Source organism: Epinephelus moara, chromosome 17 (genome assembly GCF_006386435.1).
Source record: "Epinephelus moara isolate mb chromosome 17, YSFRI_EMoa_1.0, whole genome shotgun sequence".
NCBI lineage: Eukaryota > Metazoa > Chordata > Actinopteri > Perciformes > Serranidae > Epinephelus > Epinephelus moara.
Window position 1 is genome coordinate 23,051,892 of NC_065522.1, and position 27,057 is coordinate 23,078,948.

Below are 27,057 nucleotides of genomic sequence, written 5' to 3' on the forward strand. Positions count from 1 at the left end.
ACCGTATTTACCTGACGGGTGGTGAGTAAATCCTCTAGGTTTTTGTTTTCAAAGTACTGTTGCTATATCTTAAATATTAAATCTAGTTAAAACAGTTTGCAATATGTGCATCGTTTGGGGTTTTCTTTGAAGCTGTAAAGTAATGTCAGTTATTGGCTGAAAGTTCAGACGGTTAGTCGGTTAACGGTACACATAACGTTAGCTAACGTTAGCATCACCGTTATCCTGTCACTATTCTGAAGGTTGTCATGTGAAGACACTTATAGTCACAGTCTTTATAAAACAAATGGTGGTTTTAACATGTTTAGGATAAAAAGATGAACCGTCATATTCGGTCTGTCTTCAAATATGTGTTAAGTTCGTAGGTGGGCCGACCGACATTGCTAGCTGGTGCTGCGTAACCTCCTCGCGCAGACTTACGTAACCCGAACCTACAGGGTACAGTTACAGGCACTTTAATACAAATATTTTGGGCCTTTTAGACAATGCTAATCTTTTACTCAATGATAATACAACAGTAATAACAATGAGCTAATACGCTGTGAAACTATTGTAATACAAACCGTTACGTTTATGTACTTAAACTACTGCTTAAATTATGATTTTTACGAAATGCAAATGAGACATTGGCATAGAAGAAGATTGCACCATGTTGTTTAACGAGAAAACTTCAAATGAGCAAGAAAATATGTCTCCAACTGTTCCTAAAGACACTCTTAATAGCTTTAAATATTTTGTTGCAGTGTGATAAAGTTGTAAACTGCGCCCTGTATGTTTTTACCAGGTTTTTACGACTTAAACATGTCTCGTTATTTACCGCGATATTTAGTCACACACGGGAACTATGGCGGAACCTCGTTTGTCGTCGGAAGCCAAAACGCGGTGCACACTTAGCCCGTCACTATCTAGCTCCTCTTAACGTTAAAGTGTGATTTTATCGTCTTTTTCTTCGTGACAAAATTCCTGCATTAACCTATTTTATATAATCTGACGCCAGCATTCAGCCAGTGTACATGTCTTGAAGATATATTTAAATGTCGGCTCTAGAAACATTAGTTTTGTTAATGTTGTTGTTAGCATTGGAGGCTAACACGCTGCCATGCGGCACCACAGCAGCCAATGAGAGACTTTGAAGGACAGATATGTCACCAGAAAGCATTGTGGGTATTGTGAATACATATATTTTATAGATTATTTTAACAGTTATTAAGTATTTTATTCTAGGAGCAGCTGTCATGTATCTGCTGTGCTTTGTGTCGTCTGTAGATCGGTGTTAAAATGTATTTATTGTGTCAAATATTGTAATTATCGTGCGTTTAGAGTTGTTATTTCTCGATAACAAATGCGGATATATGTGTATATTGTTGCTTCTATTCATTGTTGTCCATTGCTTTGCTGTTAAGATGTTATATATGTGATAATGTTTTAGTATAAACATGTGCTGTGCAGTGTTGGGATGTGAGCACCATGATGGTGACGCACAGGTTCGCCATATGAATAGTAGGGTTAGGGCAGTGTAGAGGTTAAGACTATACTTTCAGGGATCATTTCTATAGTTCTTAACTTGAGAAATGTGTTTCTAAAGTGTTTGGTCTCGCTAGCCACGATGAAGAGTCGGTGATACTCCTTCCTGAGCGCGAAGCGGGCAGAGAGACTTGATTCAGTTCATATGCTCTCTGCTTTTGATGACCGTTCAGTGTCTCCTCTGGGGACAATGAGGGAAGGAGTATGATCAGAGTGGTAGCGCAAAAATGTTGAAAATCAAATCAAGAGTCATAGATATTGGAGGAAAGTGCAACAAAGGTGTAATTGCAGTCTGGGCTGATAGTGGTGTTGGACAAGGTCCATAATTGACAGAACTATCCATAGTACTGGTGCCAATATTCCTGTAGATACGTGAACCCAATTATTGTACGAGTTTTGTATTTAATAACCTCAAAATTAGGGTCATATAAACTCACTGCATTTCAGTGTGACATATTTCACTCCCCTCCTCACTGTGTGTCAAGTATTAAGAATCTTACGGCAATATTCAAAACTGAAAAGCAACAAACCACTTTTACTCCTCACTAAACTGCATTTTAAATAGCTTTCTTACAGCCGAAGTAGCTTTTATCTTGCATAATAACGTTTTAAATGCTGCACATTCTTTATAGGATATTGTATGTATAAGCAATGGATATTATATTGCTGCTGCAGGCTGGCATGAAAACAACCCGCAGCACCAATCAAAGTTTATTGCTCTGCTAAAGTAAATAACCTGAGGGTGTCTTTGTGCCTGACATGTTGTTGGGAGTATTGCCAGGGATACGCGTGGGGACAGCTACGTTATTTCCCCAGGCTTGAATAGGACGCTGTGGGCTTGTCTGCTGAGCTTTGTGTCGGTCGCCCAGAGGAGGCGGGTTTTTACTCCACCTGCCAAGAGGACCGCTGGGACAAATTCCGCTCTGCTGGCCTGGAGAAACACTCAAAGTGGGTTCGGTGTTGGACCGTCCCCTCCTCTGGGTCAGTGATTGACGTGAGAAACTGGAGGAGGACTCGTTGTGGTGTTGCAGACGCAGTTCAGCCTGCATCATGCGGGCAGAAACTTCACACGGGACAGAGGAGAGGAATTCATTTCATCTGGACTCGTGGCTGCGGACAAATTGCCTTTAAAGCGTTTCTTTGGGGACATTTTGGAGTTTTAATTTACTTCTACACGAACTGGACAGCTTGAGTTAACAGCGGTGCTGGCCCGGCGACAACATGACACACAAATGATGTTTAACATTTCTATAGATGGAGGTTCATTCTCTAAAAACTTAGAGGACTTCGACTCTATTCGCAGTGTTCTCCTTTACAGGTCAGTACAGCCTTTACAAGATGCATTGTAATAGAGTTTGTAGATTAATCTAAAGTGTGCTTTTGTTTGGTCAGAGGCACTTTGAATACCGGAGGGGATTTAAAAACCTCGTGCACGCCCGCAGGGAGTTGGAGAAAAGGAGGGCAATAAAATAAAAGCAGAAATGTGCATTTAATTTGAAATATAGTAGAGGCAGACAATTTGTGGTCATTGCATCCTCAGTGCCAACTTCCGTAATTGCTGTGGCGTCAAGAAGTGAGGTTGATCTTATTTTTTATGCATTTTCTAATGATTTAAAGCGTGATATTTAAATAAAATGTTGCATATTGTCCCCATTGTTTCTGAATATAGTGTCAAATTGAATTAAATAGTCCTGTAAATATAATGTGAGCAGGTATGTGGTGTTGTCTGTGTGGCAGCTGCATTATTTAACTCGTTGAGAGTCTCGTGCTGCCAGGTAAACTGGCACACGGTGGCCCATGCCACACAGGCAAAAGAATGCTCTGCTCGGAAAGCTTCTGCGTTGTCAGGGGCAACTGCGCCTTCCGCCAATCAGATTCGGCGCATTCGCGTCACGTGATACAACACCAGCGAGCTCATCGATGCTTACAACATGGCGAGCGAATTTCACCGTTCGTTTCTGTGAGAAAAGTTGAGCTTTTTAAAACGCGTTTCGAGATTACCGTGGGGGATAGAAACGTCACGTGAAGAAATGGCCTCCGCAAACGCGCGTGAGTGTACCGGAAAAGCTCTTAGTAGCGGACAAACGGAAGAAGAAGATGCCGAGCACGGTGACGGTAGTGACTGTGAATCCACATCACCGAGTTTCAACAGCTCCGACTACTCTGAGTAAGACATTTGACTCTGAGACAGCAAACAAACAATTTGCACGTGCATATGACAATATACGACACCTTAAAGCTGTTTAAGATTGTATCAGATGGTTGAACTTTAAAAAACTTCATGAGGAAGAGACAGTCTTTTCATGGTTTACACTGCAGATACAAACCTTAGGCTGTGCTGTGCTGCTGCTTTATATCATTTATCACCACATGTGATCCAAAAATAGTTGTTTTGTTAATATAAATACTCCTAAATGTGAGTCAGTGGCCGGCTTTGCCAAAGAGGGAGGACAGAGTGTCAGCCCATCCACACACTTCACCATCGCTCCTCCCCTGTGCTTTTCATAGCTTCTGGGGAGTGTTTTCAATCTGGGAGGTAAACCTTCATAAATAATTGTATGCTTCTTGCCCTCCTCAGTAGATTTATGGATATCGCGTAAAAGCTGCCAACCACAGGTTCTTCAAAGCAGGGTTAAAAGGAGAAAAACCAAAAGAGAAAATAGTTTTTAATCCCACCCTTTTGGTCAAGCTTGTGTTCAAACTTTGTACATGTAGTTGTTTTTAGTTTAGCGTTTTTGTTTCTGCATTACAGTATAAACATGAGCAATATCTGATATATTAGAAAAACAATAGTATTGTTGACTCAGTATGTCAGTGATCTGAAAACAAGTCAGGCACAACAATGGCTGAAACTGCATAGATAATATTTCATCCTTTTTGGGACAGAAAGAAGTAATGATGTGGAAATGATGGCAAACAAGTGGAGGCATTTGTTGTACAATTAATTCTGAAAAAATATCACTTCTGTGCAGCATTTTAGACCAGAAGAAGACAACATGTAAGCTATATCACAATCTCAAAATCTCAATTCTTGTATCATCTTTTTGATTCATATCAGTACATGTCTTGTTTCTCCCACTGTATCCCCAGTTTCATACCACTCTGCCTCTGACTCCAGGTACCTTTTAAAGCTCTGTTTGTTTTCTCTCAGTGATTTGGAACCTGAATGGCTCGATGACATCCAAAAGAATGGCGAGCTCTTCTACCTGGAGTTGAGTGAGGGCGAAGAGGAGGCTGCCTTGGCCCAAGCCACCGCCAACCAAGGTGTTTCCACCAATCATGTTCGCTTCAGCGAAAAGGAGGCCGAGATCATCACAGACCAAAACAAGAAGCAGCGTTGCGGTTCACGGACGAAAAACGAGCCAGCACTTAAAAAGCTAGCCAGGATCCTGAGGCGAAAACGGCGTCCGTCTCAGCGCCGAGGAGGAGGGAAGGATGGGGGTAAAGACAACTCTGCTGTATCGTCGCCTCCAGCGTCCATCCTGAAGAACCAGCCGGGTCAAAGGCAGGGTGTGATGGTTCAGCAGCAGCAGCTGAAGGAAGTGTGCGTCTACCTCAACCCTAAACGTCTTGGAGGGACATCAACACCTCTCTCGGACAGTGGAGGCCTGCTGGAAGCGCTGCTGGGGGTGGTGCATCGCCCTTCATGGAGCAGAGGACAGGGAGACCCTTCAGTGGTCGGGCAGGAAGAAAGACTGACTGTTCATGGATTAATACCCAACAGCCCGGCTATCAAATGTGGCCAGATCTTAATTGGTAAGACCATAACTCCAACAGTTAAATATGTGTTTTTCTATCAGTGGTCACCTTAAATGGTTCACAGTATTTTCAATACAGATTTGAAAAGGCAGACATGGGAACAATTTTTTAAACTGGTCCAGTAGTGAGTGAGAACACTGCAGCCAGCAGCAATGAAGCAGGCTGCAATGTCACTGTGACAAGCAATTGTGCACTGCCAATTTACAGCCACTAAAACTGTTTGTTTTTGTCACTGACACTGTTTTGTTGATGACACATCCTTGATTACAATGGGATCAGTGGTTCTCAACTGGTGGGTCGCAGTCTAAAAGCGTCCCTTCTGAATGGACAGCAAGTGACTCTGAAATGTGTAAAGTTGGTAAAAAAAAACACACTTTATTCAGAAGTACAGTGAATTTCTAGCACAGAGCTTTTATTTTGGTGCTGCTTCCTGCTGTAGAGTAACAGACAGCTACTTTGCAGAGACAGCAAACTAGCTCCACAACATGGCCAAACTCACTGAATGTATTGAACTGTGTGGAGCTTGAACTAATGACGAAGGAGACATCTGGACCCCGTGGCTGGACCAGATGGGAAACATGGGGCTAGATGGCACCAAGGTTCCAAGAATCCTGAATGAAACCGGTTCAAGAACCAGAGCTGATTTGGCTGAAAAGGGCTGTCAGTGGCAAAACCAAGCACTTGTAGTGGACATGAAATTGACGGTGCTCAAGTGCCCTGAGTGGGGACATTGCAGCCTGTTAAGCTGCTGTCGGCCACTCTCACTCAATGCCGAGCCAATTTCAAACAGTGTTGTTCCCATTAGTCACTTAGATACAAAAATATTGGAAAATAAGGTCCAGGTTGAAAGACACTGAAGTTAACCGTTAACTAGCTATGATCCATGCCCTCTAGTGTTCTGGAAAAGTAAAGAGCTATACTATCCTGCTAAAAAAGTTTGGGGTTGGGCAGTTGTATCTATGCACAGCTCAGCAGAGGAGGGTTTAATCTGAGAAGCTTGATCTTTGAAAGGAACATTTAATTTAAATGGTAATAGAAAAGTACTTTCTGTGACTGACCCTCTGCAGAAGGCACTCTCTCCATCCTCAAAGAGAATCAATTGCCGTCAAGACAGGGAAAATGCAGCTATGCAGCAGTTATGATTTCAATAGCAGTCATCTGTGGAGTCATGAACCAGCACTGACTCATTCATTTCCACACCACACAAATGCACTGCCAAAGCCTACAATTATTACAACACAGTCTTAGTCACAGTCACACACAGAGTTTCTTAAAGGGATACTTTGTTGATTTTCAACCAGCTTTGTATTGTAACAGTGTAGGGTAATATGTATAGGTAAACTGTGGTAAACGTCCTTTCTATCTTGCCAGTGCCCAGATCTTCTTGCTCATTTGCCAGCGAAAAATGAGCTCGAACTACAGATTGTACGCCATCATTTACCACTACCATGAACAGAAAGAGTATAGAAGGCCCCCCCCCCCAAATATGAACCAGTATAGTCATTTCTCGCCTAAAATGTCTAAAGAAACATATTTAAGTGCACTGTTTGGCTGTATTATGAGAGTTTGTGAACTGAAAGTGCCATACTGTTTCTAGTTAACTGTGGCTGAACCAAGATTCTGCTACCTACTGCGTTCCCTATTATAAGTACTATTATTATTATTCTATAAGTCACATTATGTCACCCACCAGCAGGAGCATTTATTGGTCCGTTGTGGCGCTGTGCATTCTGGTTGTTGTAGGTTTACTGCCTCTTGAGCAAAAGTGAATACCACTGGCTTTTTTTCTTACGTTTTCTCTGGCCAAAAAGCACCAATTTTAAAAATATATATGTCCTTCTTCTGCATAGACAGCTTAGTTTTACAAAATGACCATCTCTCCAGCAGTGAAATACTTCTCTAAGAAAAAGAGCTCAAAGCCGTAAATAATGAGCATCATGTACAAAACCAAAATCTAAAATAGATAAACAATTATTTGTAAAGGCAACTAGATAGGTTTCTGATTATTCTGAAGGAATATACTGCAAGAATTAGCCCAGGACTGCATCATGTTGTCTTCAGCACTTTCAGTGTGGTGAATCCATAGTAACAACTACAAAGAAATACAAATCATTATCATAGTTTCAGTTTTCAGCTCTGCTTTGGTAAAACCACAATGCTCTTGTTAAAAATGTGTGTAGGATGTTTAATAGCTACTTCTCATGGCCAACTCTGAGCAGCATCTATTTTCAGTCCTAGTGAAACTTTCAGCACGGTTTCGTAGAGTGAAGGAAACCCTAAATGCAGGTCTGGTGCTGCTGAAATCTGTCTGTTTGAAAGCTCAGCCTCTCTGAAGTGATTTACTTCTATCAGGGCTAATGATCGGACAGTTTTTACTAGCAGACAGAGGAATGCCAGTCGTGCTTCACCACAAATGACTACCCACATGAGTTACTGTTTAGAGAAGCTTTTATGCAGCACAGCTACATGCTTAAACAATTAGAGCAGTTAAATACCTGAAATAGCTCTATTACTGAGATGGTGGTGAGTTCCCCTGCTCACAAGCAGGTGAAGCTCTTTATTGGTGTTTTACTGGGTCTGCACAGCCAAGTGCACGGGTCAGAAGTACATCACAATTAATACAGTCAAGTAGTAGTGTTCATTCCCTTTCTTGTGGACATCTTTTATTACTATGAGATCCATGTATCACTTCCTCTCTTGGCCCCTTTTCTTGGTCTGAAGGTGTGCGGCAAACCAGATTTAATGTGGGACTGTAAGCTGGTTAAACACACACTTAAAGTATTATTTGGGATCTATTTTCTATTTATTATTCGGCCCAGCTTTTGCTGCTGATAAATGTTCCTTTTCTGTATGCCATGCGCAGGTGATGTGCTTGTAGCAGTGGACGATGTGGATGTGACCTCTGAGAACATCGAGAGGGTTCTGTCCTGCATCCCAGGACCAACACAGGTCAGTGTGTGTAAATCTGCCCAATAAAGGCTCAGTAACAACAATCTGCAGTTTTCTATTGAATCGATTTTGATAGCAGGGTTCCCACGCATACTAGAAAACAGTTGACCGATTTTCCAGTCGTGGAAAACACATGAAACATGAGAGAAAAATAAAATGTCCTGGAAAATCTTTTGTTGTCCTGGAACATTGTTCCAACATTGTCCTATTTTCCCTCAGCTGAGAATGAACTGCTTGTAAAGAGGCTTTGGTATGGTGTGATAAACTGAAAAGAGTCAATGCCAGTTGATAAATCAAATCAATCATACCTACTATAAAAACGCCCTAATACTTGGTGGAGAAGCCTTTGTTTGAAAGGGCAGCTTTAAGACTCCTCCTGTACTGAGAAACTAATGTCTCACAGAGTTCAAGTGAAATTTTGGTCCATTCTTCCACACTTTTAAACCTTGAAGATTTCGGGAGGGCCCACTGGTGAATCTTGATCTTTTTAGTTCCTTTCACATATGTTCTATTGGGTTTAAGTCTGGTGTTTGACTAGGCCATTCCAACACCTTCCAACACCTAGATAACACGTATTAAGGGCCGTACACATGCCACGTTTTTTGCGCCCTCAAATTATTATTATTTTTTCAATGTAGATGCGCGGCAGAGCAACGCAGGCGTTCCTGAGCGCCCATTTTTCAGGGAACGCTGGCTGCGTCCTGAGATAAACCGAGTTCAGCTTTTGGAGGGCAGCACCGCATGTCGTGTGATGAAGAACAACCAATCAAAGCCAACAGACATCTTTTCCTTCTTCCGTAAATATCAGTCTGATAAATACGGAAAAGTTGATCATGTTAGTGCAGGGCTACCCAGAGCTTTACATCTGTCCCACGGACGATAGGCCACACTTACAAACAGCGTCTGGAAGAAGGTCAGCTCTTCACTCAGGATTTCAGGTAAATAGGCTGTGATACGGTGCCTGTTAAGGTTGCCTAGCAACCTCAGACGCAGCCTGACGCCGCGCTCTTGAAAGCTGGCACAAAAAAAGCACAAGGGTAGCGTCCAGCGCCCGACCTCACGTTTTCCAAGTGGTTTAAGACACAGCATGTGTACGATCCCTGTCTGTCATGTAGGGTTGGATATTGGTACTCGATACCTTTTAAGGTATCACCCGAAATAACCCAGTACCAAGTAATATGAAAACATCTCCAGTCACATGATACATGTATTCTGTCCGTTTTGCACCAGGGGTCTGATGTCAATGTGTGTTTGTGTCTGGGGCATGGAGCTCACACTCCCATACAGTCCCACAACCCATACAGTATGTGGTGAAGTTCAGCGCAGTGCATCGACAGTGTTGACTTATCAGCATGCCGAGATGCCACCATAATTTTTAAAATTATGTAGGGCTGCCCCCTGATAGTCTGAGATTCACATTATGAGTTGAAGGCCCATCAGTTGATTACGATTGCTTTAAGTCGAGCATTGTATTTCTTGAGATGTTACAGTCCCCAGATTTAGCTGCAGAGTGAGCGCTCCTCTACTTTAATGATACTCTTTGGTAGTCAGCTGCAGATAAGACAAAGTGGCTCAGAGAGGGAGAGCCCTAAATTTATGGCTATACTCCAGGCCACTTTATTCACATTATGGGTATCAAATGAAGTACTTAATTGGCAGCGGTATTGCTTTCAGGGTACTGGTATTGGTACTGGTATCATAACTTTTTAAACGGTACCCAGCCCTACTGTCATACCAGCTAGATCAATACTGACAATGTTCTGGAAAAAGATCTCTAGAAGAGAGTGGTAACCCTGCTGCGATAGCCTCTAATACTGGGAGCCCCTCCTTTTTATTTGAGGCCCACAGTCTGAATGTTTTGTGTAACCCTTTTTCACGTTGGATTCACTTTCCAAATTTGTAAGGCAGCATTAACGTCCTTAAGACCCTGGCTTGTCACAAACTGCAAACTGAGACAGTGAACACAGACATTAAATTACTTTGAAATGCATGGTTTCTCCTAAGCTGCTAAAATGTGAATAGAAAGCAGAAGTCAGCGCCGTTTAACATTAGAAAACCTTCAATTACTGAGCAATGATCCTTTTGATCGGTAGCTAAAAAATCCATAGTCTGTGCCTCAGCCATGCATTTCCACCAAAAAGGCAGACCATCAAAAAGTAGGAATTTGCAAATGACAGAGTGCGTGCGGGTTGATGGCGAACACGGCGGATAGACAGGACTGCGGTGTGACTCTTTTTTCGGTGCCACAGGAAGCTGTTGTGGGATTGGAAGCCCAGCTGATTAGAAGATGTAGTCGGAAACTAAATTACATTGTAGGGAAAGAGCAAGGGAGATTTTTTGGAAAAATACAAGGTTCCTCAGGCACCAGGATGACTCTCAAAAAACTTGAAATAGAGTTGTATTGCTGACAGAATGATTGTTTTGTGCGAGAGTGTGTGAGGGAGTGCGTACTTGTGTGTGTTGGAGGACGGTTTTTCTGTGTGCCAGCCCTCCCAGATGGAGCAGAGACAGTACTTATTATGTTCGGAGGAACAAATATTAGTATTAAAGTCAGTCCACCATGCCCTTTGCTAACCCTTGTAGCCGAACAAGCCTCAGTTACTCCTTCATTAGTGTGCACGAGTGTGTGTGTCCATCTATAAGCGAGTGCTAAATGACTGACATCAACAGACTGGAATTCCAGTGAGAGCACACTCCAGTCTAACCACATCCTTATTATTTATGATGAGAGAAAGTGCAGCAGTTCGCCTGTTCAGCCTCTTCACCCAGCGATTTCTCAGATTCAGACTTTCTGTATTTGAAAGTTTTCCACCGTTTTTCACGTCTGAATTTAATTTCCTCGGCTCAGTCTAATCAGAGCTATTTTGTGCATCCTTTTGTGAGTCTTAAAGAAATTAAGGATATCGCTTTCACAATTTCTCCCTCTCACTTACAGGACTGAGTGAGTGAGTGGCCGAATGAAAGGTAGATCACATGGTCTTCCACCACTACTTGTCTCTTCTTTAATAATACCCCTAAAATTGGCTAAAATGGCTGGCAGCCCAGATGCAGGCGCCTTCTGGGGAGGCGGGTGGCCTGTGGTTAGTGCTGACAGGCCTTGGAGAGTCCAAGGAGTGATCGTTGGATTAGAAAACTACAGTTTTACATTTCTGACCAGGGAATATGATCTTTTTTTTTTCTCTCAACATATCTGGTAGGCACCATATGTTCTAGGGCTACCCTCGTATTTGGAAAGTAATGACCGCAACACCTCATTTATTTCTTGAAGCGTACTAAACAGCTCTCTGAGCTTAGTTGCAGACACAAACAATGCCCGGGTTAGGAGCTGGACAGCCCTTAAGATCATCCTTGTCCAAAAAGATGTCTTACACAATGCAAGTGGTCACAGAGTGTTCAATAAATGGCACATCTTATATTCTGTGTCACAGTCAAACGCCAAAATGGAGTTGGGGCGTGTCCAGTTAAGATGTAGTGGTTAAATCTGGATCTGCAAGGTTCCCCGGTGGTTTGAGGTCGAATCCCAGCAGAGCCTCCACTCCTCTGCCCGCCTCTCTGATTTTTCACTAAGTTTCTCCACCAGGGAAAACTCCTCAGACCTCCTGTATTGTCTTTATGGGATGTTCCCCTTGTGTCAGGGTTTCACGGCATTTTACCCTATAGAAATTAAACCTGCATCAAACCTGATAATGGTTTCTTCTTCCAGTTAGAGATGCTGACCTTATGAAGTGGATCATGCATCGGCACATGTGCCATTTTTGCTTCTTTGCATCAAAATGTTTGTTGTTTGACCATGTCAATACCACCTCCCCCTTTCACTCCTTCATCCACCTCCTTGAAAAGGTGGTGTTGCACATATCCAAAAACCTGTTGAAATCTGCGTCTTTCATAATGTTTAAAAGTCAAGTTAAGTTAAAGTCCCACTGATTGTCACATACCTCAGTGTGTGAAATTTGTTCTCCGCATTTGACCCATGCCCTGAGGGAGCGGTGCCGCGCTCGGGAATCATGTGGTGATCTAACCCCTCAATTCCAACTCCTGATGCTGAGTGCCAAGCAGGGAGGCAGTGGGTCCCATTTTTATAGTCTTTGGTATGACCCGGCCGGGGATCAAACCCACGACCTCCTAGTCTCAGGGCGGACACTCTACCGCTAGGCCACTCTACCGCTAGGCCACTCTACCGCTAGGCCACTCGATTTGTTTCTATGTCTGACTGTGTGAATGTGGGATTTTTTTTAGGGCGTGCATCTCTCCCTCAGCCTTGCAAACTGTTGCGAGTTCGTTTGTGTACAACGTATCCATGACAACGCACAGAGTTGACTGTAAACCGTCAAGAGGCTTTGTGCCGCAAACTGTGTTACAAGAACAAGTTGAGACCCAAATTCCAAATGACTTGTATGTATGTCCCAAGAATGCTCCTAAAACCTGAATATCAGCATATTCCACGTCCACACTGAGTCCGTTATTTTTATTTTTTTTGATGCATTTTTTAAATTAGTCATCTGAAAAACATTGTACCGCACAGAAACCTTGCACACTGATTCCGATGCGTTTTATTGTTCTATTTGTTGTGAAAATTCGCAATTCGAGACAAAATTAAAAGACATATTTCCTGCCTTGCCTCTCTCCACTGGAGTTACTTATCTGGCTGTCACTACTCCCTCCCTGTCTTTCATTTGGCACCGCAGCTGCATGAAGTGACGGAGCTGTCCTCAGTCTCTGTCTCTGTAGTCCACACCCTCCTCCTCTTCATCATCATCCACCTGAATCTTACTGAAAGTGAACTATCTTAGTGCGACCCGTTCCTCTGTCTTGTCACGGCTGTGTTCCACCGCCACATTTTCTTCACTGTTTAGTCAAACGACTCTAAAGGCTCTGACAGATGCGAAAAACGCAGAAAATCGAGTTCTGAAAATTTTAAAGACAGACGAAAGATTCGGACTCGTTGTGGAAACGTGATTGACACAATGTGAGGTCATAATTATTTTTTGACATGCAGCAACTCAAAACAGACTCAATGTGCAAAGAATTGGTGTTGAAGGGAAAATTTCGATTGGTGCATCCCTTGTTCAAAAATATTTTTGTTTACTTTTTTCAACTAGGTAAACACACTCTTTGAAGCCTCACGGTGCTTCACGCTTGTTGGCCACCATGAAAATATCACCAAAATTCAATTTGGAAACGAGTTTATCTGATTGGCTGAAGGGCCCTTACAATTCTTCCTGACCAGTGATTTCAACCACAGATCTGAAGTCACATTCTTTTAACCTGTAGAATCCAGCTGCTCTTTTTCACATCTGGACTCCGGCTCTGATTATCTTGAATTAAAATCAGCTCAGCTCCATAGATGGCCTCTTGAGTGCTGACAGGTTTCAGCCTGGAGTCAGCACAATGTGTGAGCAGGTATGCCACCATAGCGTGTCTATAATGGGCACCTTCTGTACAGTGTGAGTTTGAATAGTCAGTCTTTTGTTGTTAGAGGTTTGTGTTTCCATCAGTTACATGTTAGTTTTTTTGATATGCATACGTATATGGAAAACCAGCATATCATAAGGACATTTTGGGGTATTTATGTATAGTATCTAAATTTGGTAGCTCTTGGCCTGCGCTCAGCCTCTATGAGATATAATCTGACGCAGCCTGTAGTGTACAAGATTTAAATGTAGATTTGACAGATAGTTTGAACATGAACACCACAGGGTTACAGTTTCTCATCCTGTGCATCTTGACTGCATGTGTTTCCATGTGCGTGCTTGTTGGATTTCCGTGGGGCTCTATTTCTGTTTCCACTGTGACTTTCTATGAATGGCAGCGTAAAGTAAAGAACCAGGGGATGGAAAGTAAAAAAAAAAAAAAAGAAAGAAATACTGCATGAACGAGAGAAGATAGGCCGTCTGTTGTCCTGCCACTGTTTCTCCGGGTTGCAGAGGTCTGGTTTTAATTTAGTCAAACACGCTCAGACAAGAACACACACACAAAAAACACACGCACAGATCCCTGCTATTTGTTATGCTGCGGTTTGGTCTGGATGTCTGTCACTTTCTCTCTGACAATCACCATCCTGCTATTTGCTTTTCAGCCTTTTTCCTGAATGAATGTGTAATGATTGAAGTTTTTCTCCCCTCTGGCAGCGCTGCACACATGCACACCTCTATTTTCCTACAACAGACGCATGAGTATAATCATGTGGAGCCATAGTGGCTGATATTTTATAAATGAAGGACTGGATGCAGTGATATATTAACCGAACAAATATGTGAGGTTTTATTTTATTTTTTTGTTCCCTATTGTCTGTCTTCCTTTTATAAATTCTCCTTCACACAGCTTGTCCCATTCTTCATGTCTCTCCTCGTTTCCCCTCGTTCCATTACTGTTTTCCAAACCATTTTTCCTCTCACCTCCTCCAGGTGAGACTGACGCTGGAGACGGTGGCTCAGTTGGACGGCAGCAGTGCTAGTGACACTTCATCGGTCCGTAAGACGAAGGCTTCTCCGCCGGTCAGCCAGCTGGTGCGTCTGCTGTGGGGGGAGGACACAGCCGAGCTTCAGATGTCCATAGGACACATCCCACACATCGTCATGTACCTCTCACTTAAACTGGACTCAGCATCACCGCACGACGAGGTCAGTCTGTATAAAATGTATGATTAAACATTTATGAGTCCTCAAGGCAATGCTGTTTGTGTTTCCATAGCATCCTTAAAGGGACAGTTCACCCCCATTTATCTGTTTATCAGTCTAGATTGTTTTGGTGTGAGTTGCAGAGTGTTGGAGATATCAGCCGTAGAGATGTCTGCCTTCTCTCCAATATAATGGAACTAGATGGCACTCAGCTTGTGGTGCTCAAGTGCCATAAAATAAACTGGAAAAACTCAACAGCAATGTCTCTTTCCAGAAATCATGACCCAGTTATTCAAGATAATCCACAGACCTTGTTGTGAGCAGCTTCATGCAGGAACTATTTTCTATTCACTGAACTTCTCCTGCCAGCCGAATCACGGAGCAGAAGAAAGTGTGCATCTACTCAAGAACAAGAGGCTCATGCTTGTGGCGTCCTCCTATTATGAGCTGTAATGTTAGAGAGCTCAGGGGTGCTAGGTGAGCTAATATTAGATGCACCGTTTAAGGGAAAATATGAAAATTTGATTTTAAGGGAGAACTGTCCCCATAGGAGGCAGAACGAGTATTTGGCCTGTGTTGTTTATTTGTTTCAGCTACACTTGCTCTTTAGCTCACTTTCACTTTAGTAATTGTGATATGCACTGTGGTGTGGTTTCACATTATTTAATCTATTCATTTACTGGTGTGGCGGCACTCGGACAAAGAGGGTGACCTTTGGCTCAGTAAAATCCCCTATCATGACGCTGTCACATTTTGCTTTAAGGCCCTGACACACCAAGCCGTCTGTCGTCCTAGTTTTTGCGGTGTATCCCACACCATCGGCACTTCGGCGTCGGCGGCTTTTCGGTTGATTGAGCATGTTGAATCGGCGGCAGAGCTAGTCAGTGAGAGAGATCACTCTGATTGGCTGTTCAGGTTTTATTTCCTCGCCCCTGTAGCAAGTGAATCTGCCTGTAGTGAAACCGGGGCTAACCGGTGTTTCCTCCTCAGGCTTCACTTTGTTATTCAGGTTAAAGTGGGAAGAAGCAGCAGGTTTATCGGGCAGCTGAGTGAAGTGGAGCCTGCGGAGGAAACACCGGGACCGTCTGGATGTAATAGTCCGTGGAGGTGCTGCGGTGCTCGGCTGCACAGATAGGAAACCCCTCAGCTGACAGGATGTACCACTCTCTCACTCCGCTACTTTGTTTATCTCATGCATTCCTCGGACTTCCGGTTTCCATTTTTGCGTTATTTCCTCTCACGCAGGCGCAGAACGTACGTGCTACTTGGCCGTCAGATGTAGTCTTTGTAGTGTGTTCATATGCAACTGACACAGGGCGACGTGAGGCGACGTAGACGACGCAACAGTTGGCTTTCGTTGCCGCTAGTTCTTTGATGTCGTTTTGGTGTGTCAGCGCCTTTAGTCATTCCAGTTGTAACACCATAAAATGCATCTGGACTATATGTGGAATGTTGCTTTCTTGTGCAGCACCACAACAATACAATAAACATTAATGAGGTCAGAGTTATTTTGGTCCCTAGATGTGCAGCAGCTGCAGGCATTAAAAAAATAACGGCAGAAGTAGAGTCTGATATCAAAAAATCTCCTTTATGTATAATCTTGGACTTTGACTCGGACTCAGACAAAACACAGTGTTTGTTGTAGAGAAGTCCAGAGTCTTTGACCATTCAGCAGCATTCAGTGCTAAAAGCCCCACCTCAACGCCCCTGCTTTGGTGGTAGCACAAATTTAAAATGCCATAATCAAACTATCTGTCATATTGCCAAGACTCCTAAAATAAACAAATGCAAGTAAGTGGGATTAGAAGATGGACCCCACTCACTCTGTGGCCTCACCACAGTCTCTGTGGCGCAATTGGTTAGCGCGTTCGGCTGTTAACCGAAAGGTTGGTGGTTCGAGCCCACCCAGGGACGAGTGCTTTTTGTGCTCAAGTAACCGAGCAGTGTCATGTAAATGAGTAACCTGGTTTTCATCAGATAGGGTAAGGGTCAGAGAAACGAGGGCCAAAAATAGTTTGAGCTCCTCCGGTGGAAACAGGCTGCGAGATGGAAAAAGAAGCTCCTTCCATGACAGTCAGGTGTGCGGTGGGTGCTGCTGACAGTGGACAGACAAATCCTAAATAAAGCCAATGGATTTAACATAAATAGAAATGGTAGAGGAAACAGAACATAAGGCCAGTTGTTGATATTTTTCTATCCCTTTGGAAAGACAGTGGGAAAACCTAATCATGATTTAGCAGTGGGTGGCACACTGACTCTGAACTTATGGAGGTGTATTCTGATAATTGAGTGTCAAGAACGACCTGAGCTGTGTCGGAAATCCCAGGTCCAGGAGTGGAAAGCTTTCTGAATATCTCTGAACTGAGTCAGAAAACTACTGCTCTGGACGGTTTCCAGCGCCTGCGGGTGCCACTAACAGAAAGCAGAGAGAGAAAGGGGAGAAGTTGAGGCGCTCTGCCCCGAGCACAACTCCTGTCAATAAATGATCATGGTCATTTTAAAGCTGTGAACTTTTCTTCGGGGTGAATCCACACATGTCCTTTGGCTGAAATGCAGCAGTCTATAAACAAAATAATATATTTCCCTTTTTATTCAGATTCATGCACGGGGCACGGGTTTATATCTTTTTATATTCTCTTGTAGCGAAGTGTTAATCCCAGAGTGTGTGTTTTCTTGCTCCGAGAAGCAAACTACACTCATTTCCTGACCAACACCTCCTACACTGTAATCACATTTTCCCTGTGGACGACTATTGGCAGGTTGATGTTTTCTTTATGGTTGTACTTCATGGCTCTGCAGTTCCTTTTTGTGTATCTGCAAGCCAGATTCATTTTTTTTTTCTTGACCCAAACAGCAGTGGAGTGTACGGGTTGTCTGGAGCCACATCAGCCAGTGGTTGATTTTCTAAATGACAGTGTCGTGCAAGAACTTCAACTTTGATTTTTTAGTCCTTTGATTGTAGGGTAGGAGAAATTGGAGAGGGTTCAGTGGTGGTATTTTGGAGTTTTAGCTGTGTGATGATTTTGTGATCTTGCTTGTGTGTACAGACAAGATGTAACTGAAGTGTTGTACTGTGTTCTTGTTTTTTGTGCCGGTTGCCAAAGCTGTAAAGCCCCATTCATTCAAGGTTTTTATCCCCTCACCCACCACTCCGTTCTCTTATCCTCTCAGCGGCTCAGCTCTTATCCGCCCTTTATCTTTTCAAGTTGCTAGCATGCTGAGAGGAATACTAATAGCACAAACAATACACTGAATCTATCACGAAAACCCTCTTTCTCATCTCTGTAGTTTGTAAGAAGAGTTTTTTCTGTGACATTTTGTCCTGTAAATGTCCAGATTGCACAAATAAGCGTTCATATTTCACCCAGGGATAAGCACTAATCATAATATAGTTTGGTTGAGGTCTATTTGAGACTCTGTGCGCGGCCTCTTCCCAAAGTGCCGATGAGAGTTTCTCTGAGCTCGAGTCGAATTCCTGTATTTCCTGAATCTGCTTCTCTTTACTCTGGAAAGTTCAACATGTAAAATATTTGAGTAACATTCATCTTGAAAGTGACATGTCTGAGTTTGATCCAAAGTGAGACTGGGTTGGACAGTAAAACTGAAACCAGACTAACATTGTTGAGGTGACAGAATAAACACCCAGCGGTTCATCTGTTCATTCTTCTCTGCTGTCCATAATTTAGAGGGGACACACATTTTGGTGACTGTAGCATCTGACACCAGATATTTCACATTTTTATGTGACATTTTTCTGCTGATACAGACTCACCAGAGATGTTTCTATCCACTGGATATATAATTTTCATGACACAGTGCAACACTTAAACATTTTTTCATGTGTGAATGTGTTTGTGTCTGCAGGAGGAGATCTTGTACCAGTACCCGGTGTCTGAAGCATCCGGCCAGCTGAAAGGAGTGAGGGGGATCTTCCTCACTCTGTGTGACATGCTGGAGAACGTCACAGGAGGGCGAATACTCAGGTGGGAGAGAAAGAAAGAGAGAAAGATAGTAATTATTTTGATACATGTGGAGTTTGTAACTGCAAAATACATATCAACTAGGGTGTGCATTTTAAGTAACTTCCATATTCGTGTTTAATTATTAAAGTGTGCTGAAGTACTCACAAAAGAAAATCGGATGGAAAAATAGGAAGGTAAATTGGGGGACAATGGGAAAACAAGTGCAATTTGAAATTTATTCAAAGATAACAGGCCTCAATTAGTCTATCAAACCAATTGAAAGTTAACATGAGAAAAGATTTCATTGGTCGCTTAGTTGCAGAAAAAAACAAACTCCTCCTATCAGGAGCTGCACCTTCTCAAAATAAATCAAAACCTATATGACTAGACCATGTGGAAATTTAATTTGAAAGGACAGACACAGGAAGTGGCCACGCTCAGCAGTCAGACAGGAGTCAGGTTAATTTCCAGGGCTGGTACCTGCGGTTATTCCACAGGCTAGTTAATAACATAATTACATTAGCCGACAGCGTCATTAACAGGCGGCTCGCTCAGTGTGTGACGTGCACTTGTAGATAAAATATAGGCCTATATTAATGAAGGTTCATTAGTACGGTTTTGTATTTCTCTGTAATGTAGCACAGTGTTAACAATGTTACTGATACTATTCTTTCTCACACCTTCAACTCAAACCATTGTGTTGCCCCGCCCAAAATATATCATTTAATCAGTTCTTAAAATAGTTTTCGCTTAATGTCATATCTTATCGACTAAACAATTAATGAACCAGTTGTTTTAGCTTAAATTGGCCTGGGGGTGATAGTTTTGACATCTAATTATTTTATAGATAGAAGTAGAATAGTTTAAAGAAGTATAGAAGAGCTCACACAGCATATATAGAAGTATATAGTTTAAAGAGATTGTAGTGGTTGTATACAAAACAAATGATAGTGTTAAGTATTAACTTACCTCAAAATCAAGACACATTGTTGTCAGGTTGTTTCATGAAGAGGATGTGTGTATCATATTTAGTGCCGTTTCTGGTGCGATTTTTCCATCCTTTTTTTCACCTTGTCCTCCCCCAGCCTGTGAAGAAACACTGGCACACAAGGGAAGATGCAGCGCAAAGGCATCTTCTATTACAGTGGCTCTTTTATATAAAGAAATATAATAAAGCTTCCAAATGAATGTGGGGATGGTAAATTCCTAAATTATTTTTGTTGTAGCTCCCGCAAATTCCTAACTTTTCTGCCAGCTCACTGCTGGATGTTTTAAATATCAACACAGTTCACAGCTGAGTTTAAAACAACAGTGAGCTGGGAGCAAAGTTGGGCTGCTAGCAGAGCCGTTGGATGTTAAAAATACAACAGTTAGATTGTATTCATGCTAAACCTGCCCTCCTTGTTGCCTGTTTAAAATTTTGTAACTTGTCTTTTGATGTTTTGGCGTTTCACCCTCAGTTCTTCTCTGCTGCTCGGGAAACATCTGGTACATGTGGGCTACTGGAAGGAAAGCAACAACCTGCTGGTCATCGGTCTTCCTGCTGAGAGGTAGAGGAAGGCAGCATCAAACACGAGCTACACACCACATTTCATTTGAACCACGGCCTTTTCCAGCTTAGAAACCATCAACATAGACATTACATGGCAAGAGTTGATTCCATACAGAAGGTCTGACATTGGTACTGATACTGGTACGTTATTAAATTTCCTTAGCATGACGTGTGCTTGAGAAATAATTTTCATAGAAGAGGAAACATATTTAAGAGCACGATCTGTAGAAACAATTCAGCGTGCACATGTGCTGCTTTTTGTCCTTCGCCGGCAGGATGAAAACCTCTTTAAGGAACACGTGGTTGTAAAACGGTTCATGGGATGAGTCACATTACCCACCTTTCATTTTTAGTAACCGGGTCGACTCGATCAGTCATCATCTCGGTTAAAACAATAAACTTGTCCGTGCTGAAAGTACACACTGCAGATTGATTTTTGGGGAACACACACATGTAGAAAAAACAATAACCTCTAAAGTGTTTTTGCTCCTCGGCTCCTGGCTGTGAGTCCAAATATTTGATAAGCAGCGGATCTCCTGAAGCTGAAGTTTATTCAGGTCTGTGTTTGACATTTTTCCGTTTCCCTCCAGGGTTCCACTGCTGTATCTGCAGACAGTGGTGGGAGACGTAGTGCGGACATTAAAAGTGATGTACGGCTCCTTAGACAGGTGGGTTGGTCTTTGCTTTCCTGTGGTCCTGCTGAGAGAGCTGGTTGAAACTTCCCCTCTCTGGCTTTTATTTTTTTATGCCTAAAGGAATACTTCATCCTCCAAATGATCATTTGTATATCACTGCAAAAGGACTGCACTGCCGGTTACATAAAGTTAGTGATGAAAATTTTGTTTTGGTGAACGAAGAATCCAAAAACTCAGAAAATTCTTGATGAATTGAAGTCAAAGGGATCCGAGTTTAACAACACATCTGTTGACAAACTCTGACTCAACTCGTGTAGTAAAATCCAAATCTCATTTATCTGATTTTCATGAATCTCCACGAGAATCTCCATGAGACTTCTTTTTGCACCACAGCCTCTTACTTTTTCTTCTTCTCCTCCTGAGGCCAAATTTGAGACTGAGTAGGAAGCACAGACACTACCTGGGTTTTGGGGACACCTTGTATGTCTCCGGGTGGCAGAAAGGCACTGAAGAATTTTTCTGATTCATCCACAACTGTGCGAGAGGAAGGAAACATGTTCATCACCACCAGCGGTTGTGAGGACATTATCACTTTGAGAACATGAAGGATGATGCCATCGTCTGTAACAAGGCTGAGAAGCTGAAGAAGCTCTATGAGCAAAACAAACTGCGAGAAGAGCTCATAGACAAAGTGATAAAGTGGCTCATTACTTCCCAAACAAGACACACCTTTCTGACAAGTAACTGAACTGAAAGTGAAACGTATCCCATGCTCTCTTCAAAGACAGACTCCATTTATAAAAACAGTAATTTTACCTAACTGAACACTGGAGCTGCTGGTCTACCGCTATCTTAATGGATAGCTTGTTTGTGTTATAGTATGATTTTGGTGAATCCGACATAACCCTTTAAATTGCCCAAGTCATGCGATACTGCAAACAAACAAACTGATGGAGGCAGTGGCAGACCAGCAGCTCCTGTGTTCAGTGAGGTAAAATTACTGTTTTTGTCAATGGAGTCTGGCTTTGACGCAAGCATGGATAAGTTTCACTTTCAGTTCTGTCGGTAAGGGCTGTATGTTTCAGAAGTACTGGGCATAAAACTGGATAGTTGAGACTATGAGTTGTGTGAGAGTTTGTAAATGGATGTTTTGCTCTTGTTAAAAACGCGGACCCCTATGACTTCAATACATCAAGAATTTTCTCTTTTTTTTTTATCCTTCATTTCCTTCAGGCATGTGAGAAAAACAAAATTTTCTTCATGAATTCAACACAACACTTGGCGTGAAACGGATACACAAATTGTCTTTCGGGGGGTTAAGTATTCCTTTAATGCAAAAATATACAAATATAAAAATAGTTTGTTTGACCAAGTCAAAGCAAAAGAAAAATTTTCAACTGGATTTCATGCACAGTCATCATTGTCTCACTTTTTTAACCCTTGTCTTTGCTTTCAAATATCCTCATGTTCTTGAAATGTAATCATTCTGTTATTGTTCTGTGAATTATCTCCTAAGTCATGTTATGTTGTGCTACTTCAAAAAATACAGTTATTTATTTAGTTAGTCATGAATGACTTTTATGTGTTATTATGACACTCATGTGCTGTGTCCTCTTCAGTGCGTTCTGTAAGGCGGACCACGCTCCCAGGTTGGACCACTTCTTCTGCCTGTTCTTCCAGCAGCTCATCCAGCCGTCTCGCTTGAGGGACGGCTCCTTAGCACCGCCCCCCGATGTCTCAGGGACCCTTTTTCTCGACGGGCTGCCGGCGGTCCGATGGCTCACACTGCCTCCAGAAATCAAGGTGCATTTTTTACTGTGTGTGTGTGACAGAGACAAGAATGTTATTCATACATCTAATTTAGTCTTGGAGTAGCAGTAAATGCAGTGATACCAGATTTTTGTGTATCCCAGTGTCCCTGTGTCCTCACCTGTTTGAATGACAATGTTGTCACCATGCAGCTATAGTGCCCTCTAGTGTCCACTGTTGAAAACAACACAATATATCAGTTACTATCTGGACTGAATTGAATATTTTTCTTTGTCCGCAGATGGAGGTAGATACCGTCCTCTCTGATTTCGAGTCTTCAGATTTTGGAGAAATGGTGAGAAAACACACCAGTACTGCTGTCTGGCAAGCATAAAGCACTTTTAAACATGTACCACCTGTTAGGAATGTCACAATAGCCAATTACAAAGTGACGTCTGAGTCGATGAAAGAGTCACATTCACTTCCCTTATCCTGCTGCTCATTAGTTGGGTGAAGATACATGTTAGCGAGATGCCATCTGCCTTCTGGCCTCAGCAGGGGAGAGGAGAAGGTTAGACTATATTTAGAGGCGTGTTTATGTGCATGTTTGTGTGTACACTCCGTATGTGTTTTTAATGAGAAGCTAATGGGGTCTTGTTTGTCCTTGGTACGTGCAGCGTTAACTGATTACATGAAGCCGCACTAGGACAGAAAACAGATAAGACTAGATGAGACAGGGATTGTTGAAGCAGGAAGTACTTATATATTAAGGGTCATTATTAAACTTAAGTTTTTTAATTCTTCATCACAGATTTTTCCACTTTTATGCAAATATTTAGACACAAAAAGTCAAACACTGGACATCTAACATATATACTGACATACTCTCACAATGTAACGCATATACACCCCAAACTTTGTTAAGTATATTTATTTCCTCTGCTCATTATTGTCACGTATACTTCCTAAAATAAGACTGGTGGCTACAATAGTGATGAATAATGTCTCACTTGCTCTTCGAAAGTGATTTCAGCCTTTGTTTACGCTCTTGTATTTTTATCTTGTCTTCATTTCTTCAACAGTCTGAGGACTATTTCGGCCTGAGGCGCCTGTATGTGATTCTTGGCTCCTGTTTGTTCTACAAGGTGGGTCCATCAGTCAAAACAAACACACACACATGCCTCAGTGCCTTATCACAGTAATATCTTCCTCCTGATCATACCCCACCGTCTAGACAGCAGTCCTTAAATGGCAACAATAGAGGACTCAGCTAACAGAAGGTGACCCTCCAAACAAGATAACAGCCTGTTCTGTGGCTCGGTGACAAATCATCAACCTCATTAATCTGTTCAAATATTAACAAAGGGCAGAAGGAGGGCAGCCGACTGTGTTGTGTCCTGTTACAGTGAAGGTGTGAGAATCACCTGGCTCGCCTTGCTTCATCACATTTAACTGGCTGTAGATGATTTTTTTGTGTACCTACTTAAATGCAAGGGGTATCGGTGGAAAAAAAAAGAGAATTTGATCTTGTATTTTCATTTATTTATATCACAGTATACACAGGGAAACAAGATGGGACCTCTAGGAAAGATTTGTTTTATATCGATCAGTGGTTGTCAGACTTTTTAAATATAACACAGTTATTTTCAATTCCAGTATATTGTGACACCCCTTTGTGAACCTTTTGTGTTTGTTGCAGCAGTTGACGGTTTACAGCAGTTGTAGAAAAGACTCCAGCACATTCTCTAACTTGTTGTCTAACACTGTTTGCCCGATGAAGGTCTAGTCTCGGAAACATTGCAGCATTAAAATCATTATTTTTGCAAGTTAGACAGTGTGTGGGAGTCTTTTCTACAAGTTTTATTCTTCTTGTCCCAGATGTGCGAAGTATTCCTTCGTTTTTGTTTACGGCAGTGAACAATGGCTTAGAAAATAAGAATAATGAATATAAAATGTGGTTTATTAAACTTACATTTACATTTTTTGATTGAATATATTATAATTATTTAAGGAATCATGTGTGACTTATATTTTTAAAATAAACATTAAAAAACAAAATCTGACGTAGCCCCTGCAGTACTCTAAAGTACCCCTAGGGGTAGCTGTACAACCATTTGAGAGACACTAATAGATAAGTAGATCACAGTGCACAAGTTAAAGTTATCCCATTTTACTGGAGTTGTACCTTGTATTTCCATGTGACAAATGATTGATTGATAATGGATCCAGATGCAAAACACCTCTCAAAGTGCTGAAACCAGGTGGATGTTTTTTTCCTCTCCTTTAAAGTCAAAATGGATGCTCTTCTTTTCAGAAAACCAAAATGTAGGCAGTTACAAATAAAATTGGAAAAGGCTTTTGTATTTGCTAAATTTTGAGGTTTTATTTAACTCTACAAAATTAATTTTGACTCAAAATGTTGGCTCCAAGCCCTCGACACTTGTTCACTGAAGATCTTACTAAACTGTGTACACACTCACCTTCCAGTCCTACCTGATCGCCAACCATCTGCCTAAAGAGGACCTGCTGGACGTGTGCCTGTACTGCCAGCACTACTGCCTGCTGCCGCTGGCATCTGAGCAGCGGGTGGGTCAGCTGGTCATCTGGAGGGAGGTGTTTCCTCAGCAGAGAGCCAACAGCAGCAGCGACACTGCACCAGGCTACGGTCAGCCTCAAGGACGGCACTTCCTCCTCATAGTGGGGCTGGTAAGGAGGCAGTTCACTGACTGGTGGTTGGTTTGAACTTTGTTATCCACGTGTCATTTCCCAGTGTCTGCTCATAGTATTGATTGTTTTCTCTGCTTGTATGTGTTCATCTCTCCACCTCAGAGGCACTTCATGCAGTGTGTGCTGTTGGAGGCAGGCGGCTGTGCTTCACCAGCTCTGGGCTCTCCAGGACCTGACTGTGTTTACGTAGATCAGGTGAACCTTTTTGAACTTTAAATAAATTCCTAACATGCTTCACATACTTGTGCTTCTTGGTGCAATAAATACTCCCCGTCGGGGAATCGAACCCCGGTCTTCCGCGTGACAGGCGGAGATACTGTCCACTATACTAACGAGGAAGGTGGAGGAAAGGTTCACAACTGGGGCTTTTATATCCATCTCTTTCTAAAGTACAAACTAATCTGTTGATCACTACAGTGTAAAGTGACACTTTCTGATGTTGTGACTCCAGGTGAAGGCCACCTTGCTGCAGCTGGAGGTGTTGGAGGCAGGTATTGAAGAGCGTCTAAATGCTCCACCTGCTCCCTGCCTGTCATGTGCTGACTGGTTCCTCCCTGCTGCCACGGCTCGCGACCGCCTGGACAGCCTGGCCTCCTCCTCCCCCGTCTTCAGCAAGCTAGCTGGGGCAGTTAAAGGCTCCTCCACAGGGGCCAGAGGCCGCAGCCTGTTTGGGGAGAAGGCTCGGAGGTCCAGCCCCCAGAGGAGCCTGTCAGACAGCGGGAGCGAGGGACAGATGGATGGAGGGTCAGGGTCTGGGTCATCAATGGCTCCAGGCCTCAGTCCACATTCCACCCCGGACTCTGGGAGGAAGTTAGGGGGGCGTCGGGACTCGCTGGGGTCTGGAGGGTCTGATGGGAGTGGGGGCAGCGGAGGCCTCTTCAAGGTACGGCTGTAGTCTGTTATTAACTCTTATGTTCGTAAACTGTTCATGAGCAGGTTATCTATAAAATGTAGAACATAGGAGGGAGACCATGACCAAGGAACACAATATTATACTTGAAGCTCATCCTGGAGATTATTTTAAGGTTTTCACTATATTTTTTGCCTTTAATCTTTTTTTTTTTAATATTTTATATAATCTGTAATGGACTGTAATTATTTGACTTGTTGTTGTATGTTTTGCCATCAGGTTCCCAGAATGAAGCACCCGAACCCATTCTACCTGGGCACACTGAAGAAGACCCTGACTGAAAGGGAGACAGAGGAGATGTACAACACCATGAAGTAAGTGATGGGAAATAATCCTTTTCTCTCATTCTAACAGCACGTACAGCTCATGTTAGCTACAACTTGGAAACACCTCAATGTTCTCATTGTCACAGACTGACCTCAGGTGCAGAGAACACCTTGTTCCACTACGTCCTGATGGAAACTGTTCAGGGGATCTTCATTGCTCCGACACACAGAGAGGTGGCTCAGCTCAGCGGCTCAATCCACCCACAGCTCATCCGCAACTTCCACCACTGCTGCCTTTCCATACGGGCCGCGTTTCAGCAGAGTCTGCCAGCCAGGGTGAGTCGGAATTTACAAAGTTATAAATGAATATCGTCTGTAACATAAGACCTCCTCACAACTAACAGCAG

The 27,057-nt window shown here is 42.7% G+C and overlaps 1 protein-coding gene and 3 non-coding genes across 4 annotated transcripts; 3 read left to right on the plus strand and 1 right to left on the minus strand.

Moving 5' to 3' along the window:
- Nucleotides 1-1,525: 1,525 nt before the first annotated feature.
- LOC126404734 (small nucleolar RNA U3) lies at nt 1,526-1,742 on the plus strand. Its single transcript, XR_007571508.1, has one exon. It is a non-coding gene; the product is annotated as a small nucleolar RNA U3 (small nucleolar RNA).
- A 1,689-nt stretch (nt 1,743-3,431) lies between these two features.
- Nucleotides 3,432-27,016, plus strand: intu (inturned planar cell polarity protein). The gene is made up of 15 exons (XM_050068089.1): nt 3,432-3,691; nt 4,676-5,280; nt 8,147-8,232; nt 14,637-14,852; nt 18,714-18,832; nt 20,272-20,361; nt 20,954-21,031; nt 22,618-22,801; nt 23,049-23,102; nt 23,830-23,892; nt 25,235-25,453; nt 25,577-25,669; nt 25,926-26,357; nt 26,604-26,698; nt 26,797-27,016. The coding sequence occupies exons 1-15, from the start codon at nt 3,555-3,557 to the stop codon at nt 27,014-27,016; spliced, it is 2,691 nt and encodes an 896-aa protein (XP_049924046.1). The 5' UTR covers nt 3,432-3,554.
- On the plus strand, nt 16,690-16,763 carry trnan-guu (transfer RNA asparagine (anticodon GUU)). The gene has a single exon. It is a non-coding gene; the product is annotated as a tRNA-Asn (tRNA).
- Nucleotides 25,741-25,812, minus strand: trnad-guc (transfer RNA aspartic acid (anticodon GUC)). Its single transcript has one exon. It is a non-coding gene; the product is annotated as a tRNA-Asp (tRNA).
- Nucleotides 27,017-27,057: the final 41 nt, after the last annotated feature.